Source organism: Musa acuminata, chromosome BXJ3-6 (genome assembly GCF_036884655.1).
Source record: "Musa acuminata AAA Group cultivar baxijiao chromosome BXJ3-6, Cavendish_Baxijiao_AAA, whole genome shotgun sequence".
Classification (NCBI taxonomy): domain Eukaryota; kingdom Viridiplantae; phylum Streptophyta; class Magnoliopsida; order Zingiberales; family Musaceae; genus Musa; species Musa acuminata.
In genome coordinates this window covers 33292593-33313411 of record NC_088354.1, presented here as the reverse complement: position 1 = coordinate 33313411, position 20819 = coordinate 33292593, and the positions used below count along the sequence as shown (strand labels likewise).

At 34.6% G+C, this 20819-nt stretch overlaps 1 protein-coding gene across 1 annotated transcript; it reads left to right on the top strand.

Moving 5' to 3' along the window:
- Window positions 1–3638: 3638 nt before the first annotated feature.
- Window positions 3639–20443, top strand: LOC103989067 (suppressor of mec-8 and unc-52 protein homolog 1). The gene is made up of 16 exons (XM_009407811.3): window positions 3639–4048; window positions 4978–5188; window positions 6496–6648; window positions 8127–8175; window positions 8424–8507; window positions 8608–8711; window positions 9670–9756; window positions 9838–9891; window positions 11472–11567; window positions 12918–13045; window positions 14861–14987; window positions 15081–15140; window positions 15232–15339; window positions 16636–16736; window positions 18265–18316; window positions 20125–20443. The coding sequence occupies exons 1-16, from the start codon at window positions 4020–4022 to the stop codon at window positions 20221–20223; spliced, it is 1542 nt and encodes a 513-aa protein (XP_009406086.2). The 5' UTR covers window positions 3639–4019; the 3' UTR covers window positions 20224–20443.
- The last annotated feature ends 376 nt before the right edge of the window (window positions 20444–20819 follow it).

Sequence of the window (20819 nt, the reverse complement as noted above, 5' to 3'; positions counted from 1 at the left end):
TAATGTGTGTACCACTTGATATCTAGAAAGATTTTGTGAGTACCTATGTATGTGATTGCATGTGGATACTTTTTTCTTTTTAGATATAATAAAACATTTTATGAGATTGTCTTGTTGCAAGGGCTTTCAAGGAAAAAAATATCTTTAACAACAAAAATAAGTTAAAAGAAATAAAAAATTTCTAGTACTTATACTTGCTTACTATTTAGTCTTCTTATTGTTGCTTTATTTATTTATTTTAGAAAAGTGTGATTGAGATACTTTTGGGATAAGATCACATTCTACCTTTCTAATGCATAAATCTTCACAGTATTGAATAAAAATATTAGATATGCTCACAACATACATATATCCAACTAAAACAATAAAATGCCACTACAATAGAGAGTAGGTTCCACTTTTGGAGCATGTTACATATCTAAGCTTTGCATCATATCTTGCAATATCCAAATTTAAGTGTCAAATAATATCTCCTATTAAGTCATCCAATTAACAAAACATCAACTTACTGATTGTCAACCTATCATCCTTTAAAATATTATTTATAAAATTCTCACAATGATTCTTTCTTTAAGAGTTAATCATATTATTAGTAAGAATGAATTTGTTTTCATCTAAAGTCATAAAATTCATGATAACATTATCATTATTAACGAGCTTACGTATTTCACAACAAAAACTCCCTCGTTATTCTTAAACTTGATCTTAAAAAATTTTTTGATCGAATCTTTCGTGATGTTTTTTCAGAGATTTTCAAACTTATGAACTTTCTGCCTCTATTTAGAGGTTGGATTAAGGCTTATTTATTCTCATCCTCCTCTTGGTTTAATGGGAATATAGGTATTGAAGAAGATGACCCGATTTCTCCGTATATATTTATCATCATTCAACAAGTCTTCATCTCTATTCTTGATGATCTTATTCTCAAAAATAAAATTACTCCATTTAATATTAAAGATGTTTAAGTGTCCCATCTTGTGTTTGGTGATGATGCATGCTATCATTGCTATCAAAAGTGGGCACTTGCTTCCAACCCTTAGATCTTTTCTCTTCAATTTCTAACCTTATTGTTAATAGATCTAAATCAGTCATTTATTTTCTTAAAAATTATGAAGCTAAAACTAAACATAAAATTTACAATCTCTATCATATGATATGAAAGAGGGATCTTTGCGCATGAGTTATTTATAGAGAATCTCAAAAAGATCTCAGAATAAGATAATTGATAGAGTATCGAATAAAAATCTACTCTCTCTAAGTTGAAAATTTTATCATATAAAATTCTGGCACTAATATCATCCCCTTACATTGTCTTATGTCAATTCACATTTCAACCAAAATTATCAAACACATTAGAAAATTTCTTTAGTCTTCACATAGTGACAAACTTGATTATAACTTCACTAGTTGGGATATGGTCTTTCCATCCTATTGATATTATTACATCTCAGAGTGTCTATGCTCATCTTATTTTAGGAAGACTTGAATTGAATGACAAATGAGCTAGTTGGACAACATCGTGGAAACTTAAAAGACTGATCCTAGAATCATAACTTTTTTTTGAAAACTCTTATGAGTAGACTTCCTACCAAACTCTTCCCCCCTCAACATATTGTTTGTCATAACGATATTGATCGTCTCCAACATATATATATTTTTTTCAATGTCCAATATCGCTCTCGCTAGTTCAACGTAAATTAAAGTATCAATTTTCTTCCTTTAACAATTGGTTCATTTGGGTCTTGGATCACTAAGGATCATGATCTTGACAAAAACCTTTAATAATGAATTATTTACCCTCATTGCTAACTCATCATTAATCATTTGAAAACATCATAATGATTGCTACTTTCGCAATAGTTCGACCCATATAGAATCATAATGGTATAAAACTTTGACTTTAATAATTGGTATGAAACATTTGGTATAAAACACATATATATGAGTTTACTCATAAACCTATAGTTTATCATTTTTCTCTAGAATACCAATGCTTCATTTGTCTCCGAGGTTTTATCTTAAAGGATTCATAAGGGAGCATCATTTATGCAGGATGTAAGACTTTACAGGTTCATTAAGTTCTTCAAGGGAAATACCAAGCTACTCAATCTGGACTTCAAATAATAATTCGAACTGGTTGCTACAATAATAATTTATGGATAAGAACGGACTCCTTACAAGCTATCAAGCTATCGAGACTTTCAACGAATGTGAAGAGGCACCGTTGCACATTCGATGTCTCTAAAATGATTGTTTATTGCATGCTAATAATGTAAATGTTATGAAGTAGGGATTTCTGTATAGAAACCAAAATAAGAATGCTTATACCTTTGCTCAATATGCAAGGATTAATAGAGTTTCTAATTCTTTTATATTAGTAATTAACCTTGTTACATATCACCCTCTCGATCAAAGATTTGATATCAAAATATGAACCCATCCAAGCCAATCCCATCTCGATCTCGATCAACTTCTTCATCATTGATTGTGAAGTCATATAGACACTAAGGCAACCAAAAAAAAAGAAAACCTTCTTATTGGCACAAATATACATAAATTTGAACAACTAAAAAAAAAAAAGCAAACTATCAAAATGAACTTCCAAATTATTATTGTTTGACCAATTTACATGTTATTATTGTTTGCAACTGCATTTTCCACTTTATTTTGAGTTCTAGCAACCACATTGTTCTACTATTTAATTAAATTTGAAGAACTCATTTATCCATCTAATCATCCATTCAGAAACTTTACTTGATTTTTGTTTGATAGACTTTGCGACTTATTCTTAAATCCATATAATTTTTTTTATTCTTAAATAATTACTAAAGGAAGGCCCGATTTAAAAACCCTCTATGGGCTGATATTTGAATTTCTCGATAAAATCATTTTTATTGATGCTACGATAACTCTATTTATTTTTAGATATAATTTTGTTTTTTGTGATGCATCTTATTTTTTATGAGAATTTTTTTTTAAAATCTTTATGGTACTATTTATATTTAAGGTTTGAACTCAATTCAAATTCAACCCAAACTACATCTAGCAAATCATCTCATCACAGTCGATCGTCTCTATGAAGCACCTTAGTAATTGAAATGTATGTCAAACGATCGCTTCTACGAAGCACCTCAATAATTGAAATGTATATGCATGCATATATCCTCTCACTCTCTCAATCTGTATTTCTCTTTGTTTTGTTCTATTTAAATTTAAAAAGGTTCCAAACCTAAAAAAACAAAAGGAAATAAAAAATCTTTTAGTCTCTGATAAGATGGACTAACGAGTAGAGAAAAATTGCTTTTATCTCCATTTACTTACACGTGTAAATCACGTGACCTTTGATGGAGCACACAAAGGACTATGATGCTTGCGGACACGTGAGATTTGCTTAGTCACGTGAGATTTGGGTATCGACTCGAATTCAAATAGAATGCTGACACGAGTTTCGTCTCTGAGTGAGCCGAACATCAACTTGGTTTGGTTCGACCATGTTCCGAAGGATTCAATTAAATCCGACCGTTGATTTAGATCCAATTGTTGATTCGTTTGCACTTAACCGTTCGATTTGGACGTAACAAGTGCGTTTGGGTAAGTTGGGGTCGAAACATTTGAAGGCAGCAGCTAAAAATTGAAACCCTAAATCTTCTTACCCGGCTTTGGCCGATTCCCTCGCACCATTCTCATATCGTCGTTCTCCGGGCTCTCCTCTGCTACGAGTCGACCTCCGCGGCTCGACTCCGCCATTGCTCCACCCCCATCTTCCTCCACATTCGCTGCCTGCTCGTCTGCCCTTTTGCCGCTGCTGTTCCACGTTTGCTGTCCCTGGCGAGCGACGAAAGAGTGCCACTGGATTCCACGACAATGCGTTGCGGTTTAAGGGCTCGACGAGCATCTAACGAGCCGAACACGAGCTGTTCGAGCTAGGACTTATCTGGATTCTGTGCCTTTTTCGTTTGTTCTGAGTCCGACTAAAGTTTTGATCGTTTGAGGCCAGTTCTCTCCATTCGACTTCGACCATGTCGACCCTGGAAATCGAAGCGCGGGAGTAAGTTCTCCTCTTTTCTTCTTTTATGAATTTTAACAGACTCCGCTCCGCTCTCAGTTGCTAATGATTGTTTTATTCGGTATGTATTAGAACCACTGATTTTGACCATGCTACAGTGTGTAAAGAGTTGGGGAAAGTTGTAGTTGGTTAAAAAGGATTTATCTATTTATTTTTCGCCACGGACATAGAATTTGGAGAAAACCTAGACTTTGCAACCTAAGTAATCAGGATTCCTTCTCTGCTAGTAGGGGTATGACTGCATACATTGACCCTCTCATGCTTTGTGCTGCTGGCAGCCTCCTGCACTGTGCTGCTATAGGAAAGTGAAAAATATGACCTTAGTTTATGTTTTGTCTGTAAGATAGCACCTCTGTCACTCTTACCATCACGGAAGTTGGTGAATTATGATGGTAGGAGACGTCTGCAAGGGGGTGGGGGGGTGGTATGTGGTTTTATTTGAGATGGAGAATGAATTTAACATACTGCTCGGATGAACTTATGAGTAGACTAATCTAGAATTCATATTAAACAAGCTTGCTGAGAGCCCCTTGAGGATATTGAGATGGTTCAGAAAAACAAATCATGTTAGCATACAATGATAACCTAAGACGGAAACTTGTTCTCAGAACTTCTTCGAGTAAACTGCAGTGTGATTTAATCTTTGGGTAATGGATATCGATGAAGCTTAGAAGAGAATACATCATTCATTACAGTGCTTTGGCGCTGTGCTCTTTTACTAAAGTTAGAGGATTGATACCAAATGACTTATTTCCCTCGTGTTCCTGTTTCAACTTTTGCAGAAAGAAGAAAGCTGTTCGGTTGATCTCATGACAATTGCTGTTTACATGAATTTTCACTCTTGATGTATCTGTCCTTGTTAAATAATTGGAGTGTCTGAATTTACAATCAGTTTACTTTTGCTTTTGCAGTGTAATCAAAATAGTTCTACAGTTTTGCAAAGAAAATTCATTACACCAAACCTTCCAGACATTGCAGAGTGAGTGCCAAGTCTCATTAAATACAGTGGACAGCCTTGAAACATTTGTTGCAGATATTAATAGTGGAAGGTGGGATGCAATTTTGCCTCAAGTGGCACAGCTTAAGCTTCCTAGAAAGAAATTGGAGGACCTCTATGAACAGGTTTGTATCTTCAAATCTATATGTATATGTGTTTCTTTCTTACTGATTTTTCTATTTTTTTTTCTTTCTGTCCTCTTTTTGACATCATTTCTTTTAATATTAAATAAATCATCATTTCTTAGCTTTTGTCATTGACTTGTAAACAGAGTAGCAGTGAGATTGTTTTAAACAGGGTTTTTAATTTTGTACTGTGCCATCCGGTATGGATGGTACATACCGGTCGGCTAGTAGACCGGCATGTGGATCGCCCGCTATCGGGCGGTATCAGGTTTTTGGTCCCATATCGGGCGATACAGGGCTGTACCAGGTGTTAACGATTGAAATTTCAATCGTTATCGACCTGTACCGGGCGTTACGTAGCAATTGCCGTCCAGCCAAGCGAACACGTCGTTCCCCTTTGGCACGACATTCTCCCAATGGTCGTTGTAGTGGTTGCCTTTAGCCCAGATGAGCACCCCATGGTCGGATATTACGTCGTTCCGTCACTCACCAATAATACTAGTTCTCACTCCGCCACATGTACCGGTCGCAGCCCTCCTGTAGGATGCGCCACTAGCCACCCTCATGATAGTCGCCATTGGAATACCACTTGCATTCGAACCTATGCTCTTGGTCGGCGACACAGGAGCCGGGGTAGGTGTTGCCCTCTGACTCGGTGAAGGTCCCAAGCCTTCCATCCGGCCGGAACGGAGCTCGCCCATGAAGGTTGCATTGGAGGACCACGAGAACTTTCCCTTTCCGGAAGCCTTCCCCCGTTGCCACTCCACCTCATGCATGCACCAGTTGGCCCCAAGGCACTTCGCTCGTCGGTGGGGGGAGTTCTTCTTCTCCATGTCCACGATCAGGTACAAAAACCCTAAGTTGCTTCGTGTTCTCCGCTCGGTATGCTTTGACGTACCGCTCGGTATGCCGGTACGTACCGTATCAAGCAAGGCTCAGTTCGTCGGTACGATACGAGATTAAAAACCTTGGTTTTAAACATTATTTTTTTTTCTCTTGATCAAATATCTGCATGATTATACACCTAAAGTTTATTTTTTGTTTGATTTGGCGAACTTTGATGGGATTATTATTCGTGGAATTCCTCAAAATTTCTTGTTTACTTCCTCAAATTCCTCACATTTGTTTTCCATTGATTCATTTTTATTTTATTTGTTTGTTTGCACATTGAAGTCTCAAGCTGATTATATCATCCATTTTTATTTATCAGTTTGGAATTCTTTATGCATGCAATAATCTTCTAATTTTTGAAATAGTTGATTTTGTTTGTGAGAGTGGCTCTTACATTTAGTCATCTTCTGTGGTAGATTGTTCTGGAAATGATTGAGCTTCGGGAGTTGGACACTGCACGTGCCATTCTTAGACAAACTCAGGTTATGGGAGTAATGAAACAAGAGCAACCTGAGAGATACTTACGTCTTGAGCATCTCTTAGTCCGAACATACTTTGATCCCAATGAGGTTTGCGTACATTATCTATTTATGATTTGCAATGATTTCTATCATTTGTTTCATTGATGAGCATCTCATGTGTGGGAACCCTTTAAAATGCGATTGTGTATTATCTTTTGGTTCTTAAGCTACTTTCTTGTGTGCATATTAAGTTTTTTACTTCTGCAAAAAGAAAACAAAGGTGAGGAAAGTATCCAGGAAATTTATTATAATTATTTTCTTACCTGGTAAACTGATTGGAGCTTATGGAAAAGTTATAAATCACATCCTGAACAAGCTTATAACAGTGGACCATGGAGGTTCTTTTTGGTTAATAAAGGGGATGGTGGTAAGTATGCAACCAATTTTATAGTAGAAAATAAGAGAATTTTCCAAGTTTTATATATCTTTCGTAATACTAGACAATGACAAAGGTATTCTCTAGAATGTTTTAACTTGGTGCGTGCATCGACTGGTCCTAAGAGTTCCTATTTTGCATGTAGTAGCAGATTATATAATTCTGAATAAGGGAGTATAGGCACTCTCTCTTTTAAAGTAGCTGATGCTCCTTTTTTCATATTTTGGTTTTCAACATGTTGCTGGTAAAATATGGTATGAAAATTTGAGGTCCATGATAGATTCCTGATTTGGTACTGTAACAAGTGTCATCAAGAAATTAGCACAAGCTTAGTATGCTGAAGGAAATGTCCTAAGTGCATCAATCAATGGATCAATATAGATGTCATGGGAATGTGCCAGAAGGATACAATGGGACCTTGCAACTTGTAAGCTGCCAGGGTGCAAATTCCTTTCCAGGGTTCCCACAAACAAAAGAAGAGCAAAATGTCTTTCTCTATCAGAATTTAGTGCTGTTAATAGAGCCAAATTGTACAGCCAGATGTTTGCATTAGAGTGTTCATCATCAATCTCCCTGAGCTAGCAGTGCATCCCATTTGCACTGAGATAACCCACCTGTGCTCATGTCACTAGAATCACTTAAAGCCCACATGAGACAGTGAAACTGCCAGTGGAGCATGAGAAACAAAAAAAGAAAAAGAAAATTTGAACTGGTATAATTTTGCACAGATACATGCGGACAATCAAATTGCCAACCACAAGAGTAAAGCCATGGTGGCAACTTGTTGAAGTTGCTTGGAAGATTGTATTGGCAAAGAGTTGAAGGTTTATCCATGAATGGATGAGTTAATTGTGTATTTAATGAAACCAAGCTGAGTTGGCATGGTGGTTCTAGTGCTATAGTTAAAGTTTCCTGCCCAAGAATCAATGAATTTCAAATCCCATATCCTATTTAAAATCTTCTGTAATTCTCTTGAGCTTCCTCTATAACAATATCCTCTTAGATTTTGTCTTGATGGTTATTCTTTTACGATATAAATATTCATTTACTTTATTGCTCATTTTGTTTGGCAGAAATTGATATCCTATAAAGTATAAACTCCACTTGGCTATTCTATTTTTAATTATGCACTCTTTCTGCCTTTTGACAGGCATATCAAGAGTCGACCAAGGAGAAGCGCCGTGCACAAATTGCTCAAGGTTTCATTTTAAGTTCTTAGCTACCTGTCCTATATATTTTGGTGTTATTTTCTTATGGATTAATTTTCTACTATCTGTTCTGTTAGAACCACTTTGTTAGGTTTTTTGTTTATAATTTATCTCCTAGGTTGGCTTTTGTTTAGATTTGTTATGACAGTTCTCACCATCTATGATGTAGGTGGTTATATATCCTATGAATTCTTGGATCATGTACACTAAATTTCTCTCTTTTGGAATTTACCTTTCAGCTCTTGCTGCTGAAGTTTCTGTTGTACCGCCATCACGATTGATGGCATTGATTGGTCAGGCTCTAAAGTGGCAGCAACACCAAGGTGCTACTTTGAATTTTTCTTGAAATAGTCTAAACCTTATTGGCATTTGGTAATTTCACTCCCATGGCTGAAGCATATGTTTTCCTTTTATATTTCTCAGGATTGTTGCCACAAGGCACGCAATTTGACTTGTTCCGAGGAACTGCGGCAATGAAGCAAGATGAAGATGACATGTATCCGACGACCCTGGCACACCCATTAAAGGTATACTTTGAACCATTTCATTGGTAAAGATCTGATCAAATGCTTCATGCGGCACACTTGACTGATATTTTTTGATTGATACAGAACAGTTTTTGTAAAGCCATTTTTTGGTGTGTTGCAATTACTTGATCCACTCAGCATGTTTTTGTTACCATTTTTTAACTTTTAACTATATAGATATGGACGTATGTAAAGAAATACGGATTGGTGAAAGCAAAGGTAGAAAAACCTTCTACTGCTGGGGCAATAATTACTCATACTTTTTATTTGAAGTTCATTTTGAAGAAAAGCATCTTGCCTTTATAACTTGTCCATTCAATTTATGTCTCTCTATATATAGGGAGAGATCAAAACATATATCTATCATGAGATATTGGTATATGTTATTCAGACACACATGCTTGTTGGTAATAAGGAAACTCTAGTCACCTAGGTACACATTTCAACAAGGTGCATCCTTTGTCAAAATCCTGAGGGCTCTTTTTATAGACAACCATTCAAAGTTAGTTATTCTAGTTAGCAGCTTCTGGTCACTAGGATGGGATAGATTTGACATGGATCTTATTGAGGATAATAAACCCTACACGTATTTCTTCTATGTATATTTTGTGTTCATCTATATATGTATATATAAAATAACATTTATAAGAATCATTCAACAATAGCAGATATGTTGCACATAATCTTGTTCCCATTTAATTCTATTGCTTTGATTCTATGATTGAATTTGACCTTATCTTGTCTAGTATGTGCATGAATTTGTTTCATATGCCATGCTCTTTTTTTTTTCACTGGGACCAATGTGATGGTTCTTGCCTGGTCACCCCTTACCTTTCACTGTAAATTTTTAATAGAGATTATCTATATTTTCATGGCAAGGATATATGCAGATTTTCCTTTTTGAATGTTTAAGAAATTCTTCTGGATAGGTACCAAATAATTAACTGGTTCATTGCAGTTCGGAAAGAAAAGTCACCCAGAATGTGCTCGATTTTCACCTGATGGTCAATTCTTAGTTTCATGCTCGGTTGATGGCTTTATTGAGGTAGGCGTCTGCTAGGCTTTTCAGTTTCTGTTGCTATGGCATTGTGGAAAACTGAATCTTTTTGTTATGCATTTTGTTTAGGTTTGGGATTATATTAGTGGGAAGCTCAAGAAGGATCTGCAGTATCAGGCTGATGTGAGTAAGCTGTTGCTGAATTGTCACAGCTAGGAAAATTATTCCTCTTTTTTTTTCAGAAGAGAGAAGAAAGATTATAATGAACAGATTTTGTTTCCTCCTTTTTCTTTTTCCCAACCACGATCTTTATATTTGGCCATGTTGAAGCTGATTTGATCTGTGGTTGTCATATCTCTCCTGTTTAATTTAGTTCTTGTTTTGGAATTATAATTAGCTGATTACATACTAAAATTTGTATTCCCAATATCTTACCAGAAAAAACCTAAAAATATGGTTCTAATTGTAGCCTAACTAAAAGATACTTGTTACTTATCTGGCAATCCCTTAAAAAAAGTACTAATAAAATTAATAATGAAAATTTTAGAAAAATATGGAGTAGAACTCATGATGATTGACTAGACCCAACCGTAATATTAACTCAACTGGGGCCCATCTTAATCAATAGACTTAATCTATCTTTTATTAAACCCAATCTTTATTCACTTCTTTTACATGGATACCATCTCAGTATTAGTTCTTTGTTGCAAGGTCTTCTTTGAGTTGGCTAGATTGGTAGATTAGGTTTATGGTAGTAGGTATTAATCATTATGGTAGACCATGATGACATTCTGCTCTTGTATCACCCCAATGCAATAAATGTCATTAAGATGAGGGACGCAGAAGATGTGGTAGTGGGCAATAGGGCATTATAAGCTGAAATAATTTCACAAAAGTTATGGGAAGAGAAGAGCGATGGCTATTATGATTTTATAATACAAATAAATTTTCTAGAAGATGAAAAAAAGGAAATCGAAGATTACAATCAATCGATTTTTTATTTCTTTTTTTCTTTTCCCAACTATAATGTTCATTATTCAGTGTATCAAATGATTAGTTGTTTAGTTATCATCAAATCTGTCTTGTTCAATTCTTATGCGTATTTTGGGATATCAATTAATTACATACAAAATATTGATTCAACTGGTCGCACCAGTAAAGACCAGTTGGTATGTACCAGTCATACTTGTATTTGATTCTGACAAAGGAAACAAAATGCACGGCCAATAGGAAGCACATGCAGAGGTCTTGCTTGAATTTACTAGTAATTTTAAAATGTCATTGTCATCCATAGCTTATGAGTGCTTTTTCCGTAATAAATTGATAACTGAAGTTTACCATTCTTGTAAGTATCTTAGTGCTACACCATTTTGGAGCGTGTATGACGTAGTGACATACAGTTACATCTTTGATATGGTGATGAGTTGGTTTATAAATTTGAATCACATAGATACCAAGTTAGTTTATTGTTAAGTCTGAATCAGATTAATTGCATCTTACCCTGTATGCTTATTTAAGATTCATGATACATAAATCAACATCATGTTTCTGAAATAATTGACATTTTGTTAATACATAAATCAGATTAATTGCATCTTACCCTGAATGCTTATTTAATGCCCAATGAATCACTGGTTTCTCTTTTTTTGACATTATGTTACATTAGTGTTCATAAACAATTTATCTTTTGTACGACATGATATTAAATTTTAGGTTGTGCCGCTATGTATCTGCTGACTGCTGCCTTACTGAACCTGCTGCAGGATGCTTTTATGATGCACGATGATGCTGTACTTTGTGTTGATTTTAGCCGAGATTCAGAAATGCTGGCTTCTGGATCACAGGATGGAAAAATTAAGGTATAGTATATCAACCATGTATGTGCCTTCTGTATGCTTGTTACGTAAAATTTTGTTAATATTGTTGTTGGTAAACTACCCCGATGACTCTAATCTAACTATTGAACTACTTTTTGCGTGAAATAGATTATCTTTCCCCCTTTTGGTTTTTCATCTTCTTTATAATTTTTTTTGTATAAACAGTCATTGTCTCTATTGGACTTATTGTGGAACATTTTATATGTTTGGTTTAGTTTTTGATGATTTTTACCCACAAGTGAACTTTTTTATAATGGACGCTTACATGTGAATGTTATGGCTTTTGTTTGGAACCATAGTATTTGTTTCAGCAAAGCTTCTCTTTTGCTTAAGGCTATTAACCCGTACCATATTTTCTGTATCAATGACCAACTCGAACCATACTCAGTCCTGCAAAAGATGGATGAGGCCCCTGGTTTAGATCTTATAATTGAACAGAACACCATTTTTAAAACCTTTATTTGACTTTTGGCAGCACTACAATATTTTAATGTAAAATATTGTTACATACCGCTTAAAAATTGAAAATAATGTATATCCCTTGAAAAGGTTAAAATTATTTATTTTAACCAAATAAACATATAACATAAATTTTGTTAAGACATACAAAAAAGTAACCCTTAGTTAATTTTGTAATTTCTACTGTGGAGTTTACAGAATGTACTACTATAAAAAAATTACATTGCTCAAATAAAATATTCTAAGTTCAAATTCTCTGAATTCGATTATGCTTTGAAATATGTTGCAGCTTGGGTTCTATACTCCAATTAATCAGAAAAGCAATTATCTCCAGTATATGTGACTCTCTTCCGTAAAGGGCAAGTGCCAAACAGGGACCATGTTGTCATGATGTTGTGAATGTGCACTCTTTCCCTTCTCTCCTTATTTTAGTATATCAAATAGGTTGGAATTGATCAAATCTAGCAGCTTCAGTTGAGCTGAATGGTTTATGGCAGTAAGACTGAAAAACCAGAAAAAATTAGATCGACCTTGCATGAAAGATGGGGCACATTTGTATGGCCAACATCACAAACTATGATTGTAGTAGTGGTAGTAAAGAAATTGAGTTACTTGGACAAAGCTGCTGCAAAAATGAACTTCTACGTTGTATTGTCTGACTTATTTGCATGTTTTCATTTTCTTTCTCAATTTTTGATTGTCTGTTCAGCGACTTCATTTATTTTCCTAATTGCAACATGCCTTCTATTAACTTATGGACTTCATCGTTTTTCTTCAGTTGGTTCTTGAAATGGTCAACCATATGTTTAATTGTGGTTGCTGTATGATTTCTTTTTGTTGCTGATGATAATTTTGATGATTTCTTTTTCTCAGGTTTGGCGTATTAGAACAGGTCAGTGCTTGCGACGCCTTGAGCGTGCACATTCGCAAGGTGTAACCAGTCTTGTGTTTTCTCGCGACAGTAGCCAGCTACTAAGCACATCCTTTGACACGACAGCAAGGTGTTCTTAAATCCAGAACAGCTTTTATCAGCTTATGTTTTGTCAGAATGTATATTTAATTCTTTGTTATGGCTATTATGCATTCTGGCTAGTTCATATCTTCAAGATATCATGTAGTAATTTGAATCATTTCCCTAACAGTTCTCCAAGTTATTTTTCCCTTTCATCTGTGGACAAGTAGCAATTGGCTGAAGCAAATTTGCTCTAGCAAAAGAAGTCGACCATATGTGATTTTTTGTTCAACTGCTTGTTGGAGTGTTCCTTGAAATGGCAAGGATTTTAAGAAATGGCTAGAAATTTATGAGTTGCCTTCAGGAAGGGAATCTCGAGTGTATTTGCTTTGAGCCACAATACCAAGGTTCAATTTATGGTACTTGAGTCAAGCAAAAAACAACAGTTTGCAATGTGCACATCAAATTTCTTCCAAGTTTGTAATAAATTCATTTTGATAATTATTTTGAGACCCTAAGCTTTTTAGTTGGTGCAACATCCATAGATATTACTTTTTTATTGTATATGTTATGTTGTGTTGACATTTGAAGTCTAGGGTATAGTGAGTTCTTGGATTCTTAATTGCATGAGCCTATATTCCTTACGGAAATGGAAGTTATCCTTCCTGCTATTTCATCTTTTAGGGGTTGCTGCAAGCCTGCAAGTGCTTCCCTTGCTTAGTATATTTTCTATAAAGTCAGCATATAGGAAATTGATTGGAGGTCAAGAGCTATTTGTAAAAGATTCAGACTGTTGATCATATTTGATGTTTCTTATAAGTAGATCTATTTTGATGCTATGGTTTGGAAGCTATGTTGTTGTAGGAGGGGAAAGAGAAACACAATATGACATTCAGGGTGCTCGTGAAGAAGTATAGAAACTGGAGATAGTGAATGTATAACCGTTAATAGGTTGACTTTATGTAAAAGTTGCAGCCTTTTTCTCTCTAAATATTTCTGACAGTCAGTAGAGTCTCTTTTTATTTTCTCCTCTTTACAATCATTGTCAATTACGAATGTGGGATTGCAAAAAATAACTTGTCAATTCCAATCCTTTGGTTAATATTATTGAATCCTATGATAGAAACCTTAAAAAATAACTTGTCATTTTCAGTCCTTTGGTTAATATTATTGAATCCTATGATAGAAACTAAGGTTAAATATGATGGGTCTTGTGATTTAAGGTATTTATGATTGAATTATTGCTGGTATCAAGATATTAGAAAGTGACATATTTCCAACTGCGTTCCACCAAATATTGAATTTACATGTATTTTTTTTTCAATTATGATGGATGAAGTTTCTATGCCTAGTCTTATTAATGTTCCTGAATCTAATTGCATGTTTACAATAACTTAACCAGGATTGAGGGCTTTGTTTGAGTGGTTTACTCTCCAAGCTTTCCATGATTTTTGCTGTGTTGCATCACATAGCCACATCTGTGTAAAGCTGCTAAATCCTTTGAAGAGCCACACAGATTAATATATAACAAAGTCTTCCATTGCGATTCTATTAATAGAGCTAAACTAGTCAGATGTCAGGCTAACATTTGTGCATAGACTCAGTATTTTTTATTCAACTAAGGTTCGTGAGATTTATGTTAATCAGTCATTGTCTCAGCTGCAACATGGGTTTATTGTTCAATGTGAATGTGACAAATTCTATGTTTTGTCCAATCTCGCATAATAAGTTATACTTTTATTTCTTATATTTTTTATCTGGGGTCTTCTATAATCAGAGCTTCTTTTATTCCTTCGAAGGAATAAATTTCTTATATTTCTTATCCATTATTAAAATTTGTAAATTTGTTTCTGGACAATGGTAGAATCCATGGCCTGAAGTCTGGGAAGCTGTTAAAAGAATTCAGAGGCCACACATCTTATGTAAATGATGCAATTTTCTCAAACGATGGCAGCCGTGTTATTACAGCTTCCAGTGATTGTACTGTAAAGGTACAAAAAGTATTATTTTTCAACTCTTGGATGCACATATTTTTTTACTTTTTGCAATCTCATCTAGTATTTCATCAATTTTCTTTTGGCTAGGTGTGGGATGTGAAGAGTACAGATTGTTTACATACCTTCAAGCCACCACCTCCATTAAGGGTATTCTTAGATCTGCCTTTCTTCCTGTATTTTATTTTCAGCCAAAAATTTAATTGATCATAATTTGTAATATGTTCATCTGCACTTTCAGGGGGGTGATGCATCTGTGAACTCTGTTCATTTGTTTCCAAAAAATCCTGAGCACATTATAGTTTGCAATAAGACATCATCAGTATATATAATGACTCTTCAAGGACAGGTACATGTGCTCTTTGGCAAACCCTACTAGTTGGTAATGAAATTCCAAATATCTTTCTTTCATATCAGAGACAAATTTCTTAAGATCTTTTGTAAATTAATTGTTCATTTATGTTGCTATGTGATACGAGTAAATTTAGGAATGTTGTATGCATATTGAACTGGATAAGTTGTGTAAAAAAATTTGAAAGAAATATGTGACAATCTTTTTTTGCTTTCTTTAATGAAGAAATATGTGACAAAGAATTTGAAAGCATGAGTTTTCATGCCCTATGCAAACTTTGGCAAAGTGCTAAAAATGGAAATTTGGTAAAAGTTTTGTTTGAACTCTTATGATTCTATATAAAATGAGCAGTATAAACACATGCCTTATTAATTGTACTTATAAATTACAAATGTAAGATATGATCATATACAATATGAAAATTGTAGACACACAAAGCACATTAAAGAGTTTACAAGTTATTTCTCATAGAAGTTTACTAAACAATTAAGATATTCAACACCGAGCACTTGATATAAGGGCCCTGACTCCAAAAGTTTTGACTGAAGACAATCAGGTCTTTAATAAAAGCAACTGTCCCATAATTTATAGAACCAAGCTTTCTGGTCACGAAGTGTCTATTTGCATCCACTTTTTCAAAATTTGAATGCCTATGGTGAGAATTCAAGCAAATAAATTGACATTCAAGAAAATGGTGATTCTGAGATGTCAAAATAGAATATTACTTGCAATTCCACATTGGTTGTTATAAGAACACTTAAGGGTGCCCTAATTTTTTTGATGATCCTTTTTAGAAACTTTAATACCACTGAAGTGTTTTGGTAGTGCAAACCCGTGTTCTAATTTTACAACCTGCAAGAGCACCATCCTCCCCGACATTGCAGCTAATTTCATTATTTTTCAATGTCATGTTACAAATATGACAACTGACCAAATATGCTGTTATATACTGACCCAAATGCCGGGAACTGCAACACATTGAAGCATTTGCAATAGAGCATGCATATCAGGCATATGTAGTTGTTGGTCTACAATATTCTATATTTCTTACAATTTTCATTGGCTCGGTCTTTTTGAATGTTAACTTGTAATATATCTAAAGAAGAGTTTATTATACTGACCCAAATGCTGGGAACTGCAACACATTGAAGCATTTGCAATAAAGCATGCATATCAGGCATATGTAGTTGTTGGTCTACAATATTCTATATTTCTTACAATTTTCATTGGCTCGGTCTTTTTGAATGTTAACTTGTAATATATCTAAAGAAGAGTTTATTGGTTCTCTTGCAGGTAGTAAAAAGCTTCTCTTCTGGGAAGAGAGAAGGTGGAGATTTTGTTGCAGCTTGTGTTTCCCCAAAAGGAGAATGGATCTACTGTGTTGGTGAAGACATGTATGGGAAACTTTTCTTTTGCAGCTTTCTATTCTTTCTTGTTTGTACTTTGTCATTTGCTTTTCTCAGTAATAGATCTAGTTGCCTTTTTGTTACCTAAATTGAACTATTCCACTGCCTAATCTGATGTACCAGTAGAGTAGTTGAGAATACATGTGGATATGTACCTAGGGCCTGACCATCCATGCACAGTGTTTAATTTTAGATGCATTACATGTTGATATGCTATGCACTAATGCGTATGAATTAGATGATAATCATGATATAATGAATTTATATAGGCATGTCTCTGTGTATGTTATTTTTCATCGGTCCATGGCTAAATTTGTAAATGAGGTATTTGGATTAAAAAATTTGAAAAGCTTTGTCTCTCTCTCTCTCTCTCTCTCTCTCTCTCTATATATATATATATATATATATATATATATTAGTCACAATGTGCTTGATGTGCATATAGATGCGCAAGCATACACTACCAATATATGCTATTTTTCATCGGTACACGGCCAAATTTGTAAATGAGGTATTTGAATTAAAAATTTTGAAAAGCTTTGGCTATATATATATGTCTATATATACATATATATGTATATATATATACATACACACATATATATAGTCACAATGTGCTTGATGTGCATATAGATGCTCAAGCATACACTACCAATATATATATTTTATGTAAAGACTTGCACTTTTGTACATACCTGCAACTGTGCCACCTGTAAGATTCGATGCAGCAAATGGCCTGGTTGCAAGTCTTTGGTCGTGTTGAAGTACACTTTTACATGGGAGTACATTTACAACTAATGCACTACCCTTTGCAAGTACACTAGTGATTTATTTGCCTACAAGTAAAGCAGGAAGTAGTGTAGCGGTTTGCAAATGTATGTTCAGGTAACAGGATGCTTTACAAGAAACCAAGCACCTGCAATAGAGACACTTGAGACACATGCAATCTACTGGAAATTGTAATAGTAGCCAACCAAACAGCTGTAATTACAATCATTATTACAACATTTGCAGTTGCATTGCAATTGTGTTTTGCAGGCATTGTAGGCATGGCAATCAGATACTGTGCATAATATCCTTAAGTCCCTTTAGCTACATATACATTCATCAAAGAGATGTGCATGGATGAAGATGTTTTAGTGTTCTAGATTTGTGTGGATAATATGAGTGCTATCTCCACATATGCAAACAAATAAACCATGAAAGATCTTGCGCAACCTGTAACCATCTTAATTGTTGGTTTTTCTATTTTTGCTGCTTAATGTTGTATGGTTATCTTAAAACTTATTTGAGACAGACAGTATTGGCCTTTGTTTGCCTTTTCTTTCAGATCAACTCATCTAATGATGTATGAAAATTCTGCATACTGCATTGTCCCTTGCCATTTGGCATTGTTGAATGCTTTTAAGTAATATTTCAATCACTTTTTGTTACTTGGCTCTTATATGGTTAAGTCCATAGAATATTTGAAATTAATTTGGTATTTGATGTCTTGGTTTGTTTTAATAATCTGCAGGAATATGTATTGTTTCAGCCACCAGTCCGGTAAGCTGGAACACTTGATGAAGGTTAGTGATGTTGGTCTATGCTGTTTAGTAGGTTTAGCAGCCTTGTTGTGCACAATTTTCTTCTTTTTGTTATGCACAAGATCAGTCAAGTATCATTTGCAACATTCAAGCTAGAAAATAAGCTCTGATTGGTTTCCAGAACATGAGAAAATGATGGTATCTCATCTCTGTTCGTATCTGTAGACTGGAAGTTTTGGAAAGGTTAATAAGAAGATTTTAGAAGATTATTATGGTCAAGTCAGTTTGTTCCAGAAATACCAAGAAACTTCCAATTACTAGAGCAAATCCAGGTAGCCCGTAATCTTGGTCTGACTCACTATGCTAGGTCCCCTCTTTCTACCTACTACCCTAGTAATATCTCTCCACTACCCCTGCACTTCTCCACCCTAGACTCATTATCCTTGGCTTCATTTCCCCCCGTCTCCTCGCCTTTGATCTCCTCTCTTGTGACCATTGATCCAATATCTGGTCATATTCTTGTGCCATACTAAGACTTGAGCCTGTCTCAGCAACTCTAGCTCTGAAATTCTGGTTCCTTTGTCCCTACCTCTGCCTATATATAGCTTTTGCATTATAATTCGATTATGGTTTAACTTATTGGCAAACCTTATTATTATAACTTATCCTAGCTAATATAAAATGGAAGGAAGCTAATTTCATGACAATATATTTTAAGCACCTGAAAAAAGAAAAGCATTTAAATGAGTTAAAACTTAAAAGGTATCATTAGAATCAGTTGCTCAATCTCCAGTTCTCCATGCAATAAGACAAATTCCTTCCAGTAACTATACAATATGTGCAGTCAAGGGCCATGTTATATCTCCCTTTCCTAGGAGTTAAGAACTACACAAGACCATACCATGAAAGCATCTGATATGTATTAGATTATCTGCAGACTTTCTGCGTTTGATAAAAGTATCATACATGGATATTATATTGCATGTGTTAGAAGCTTATACATCTTTTAAATTTTGAGACTTTTGAAACAAGATTAAAACATTGGAGAAAGAACAATCCTTGCTCATCTACTCTTCTTAAGAAAGTTGAATCAGAATAATTCTGCTTTACTTTATCATCTTTTAGTAAAAAGTTCTGCCATATTTGTTGGCAGAAAATGAGCTTTGTCATTAGAATTTGGTGATATGCTCAGAAAGAAGTTATTTTCTGCCACTTTTCCCGAGAAAGAAAAGTATGTTGCGTTTTCAAACTGCAAGTGAAAGAATAGTATACTGACCCCTTGCCAGACCCTGTTTGGCATGTCTGGGGTTTGCCCTTTATATTAAAAATTGTTGACCCTACTCTGTTAGGTCAACAAAGTCTACATAAGATGAAAATAGAGTAGAAAAATGAGAGGATTAAAAGTGGATTTCCTTGTGATCTTTCTCATGACTATTCTTAGTATGATTTGTTTCACCAACTCTAATTATCGCCATCCTGAAAATCCATCTTTAACTTCAATTGTTTGTCTGTAACTTCTGTCAATTCAATAACCAATTATGGTACACCGTGATTTCCTTGTGATATTCTCACCTTTCGTTCCTCTTTCTGTTCTTTCCCTTTCATGTGTCTTTCACTTGTTAATTGGATGAGTTTCCTTCAGGAATTATTAAATATCATGCAGTTACAGGAATCATTTTGAACTTTTTACTCGACCCAGATCATTCACAACTTTTCTGGAACTTGGAATTTAACCTGACATGTCATGTTTTAAAATGCATATCTAAGGGTCAAAATTTCTAATTCCAGTTGATGAGGATGATCAAATTAATCATAGATTTGTGGACTCTTTCCTATGTCTTTGCTCGCAGGTTCATGACAAAGATGTGATTGGCGTAACTCATCACCCTCACAGAAATTTGGTCGTCACTTACGGTGAAGATTGTACATTGAAAATATGGAAACCTTGACACCCACAGTTTGTATGTTCATTCGGATGCTATTCTTAGCTTATGTATTTTCCATCATTGAGCAAAATCTTTGTAATCATCTTTTTGGTGACATCCGCAGTCTGTAGCATATTTTGAGTGATCTGCTCAATGAATAGAAAATTTATGAGATGTTCATCTCAATGGGTGTCAGAAGAAAATAGATTACACTTCCCAATGTTTACTTGCATGTTTTATTTCATGTGCAATATGTTCCAATGTCAAATTATTAATTAGCTGTCTAATTTTCCATGAATATTCACAAAATAACTGATGGATGTCTATTATATTTAATTATTGTGAAGTTCAAGACAGGTTCCCTTAATATCTCATTAATCTTAGTACCTTCTTTTTTTTTTTTCGTTTGTCAAGTTATTATTGTCGTGCATCCAATTAAAGGAGAAAGATAAAAAAACCATTTATTTGAGACATAAATTTGATAGTTGTACATCTGACGAGTTTGAATTCTTCAAAATTATGAAACTGTATCCTGTTTTCTTTTACCCCCTTCTCCATGCAAGAAATATCTAAATTAAGTTTGAATTATATTAGTTAGTCAATTTAAGAACATGTAGGTA

Coding starts and splice junctions, on each gene's coding strand:
- LOC103989067 (XM_009407811.3), top strand. CDS start 4,020: ATGTCGACCCTGGAAATCGAAGCGCGGGA. Junction 11,568..12,917: donor CACAGGATGGAAAAATTAAG/GTATAGTATATC, acceptor TCTTTTTCTCAG/GTTTGGCGTATTAGAACAGG. Junction 15,141..15,231: donor AGCCACCACCTCCATTAAGG/GTATTCTTAGAT, acceptor CTGCACTTTCAG/GGGGGTGATGCATCTGTGAA.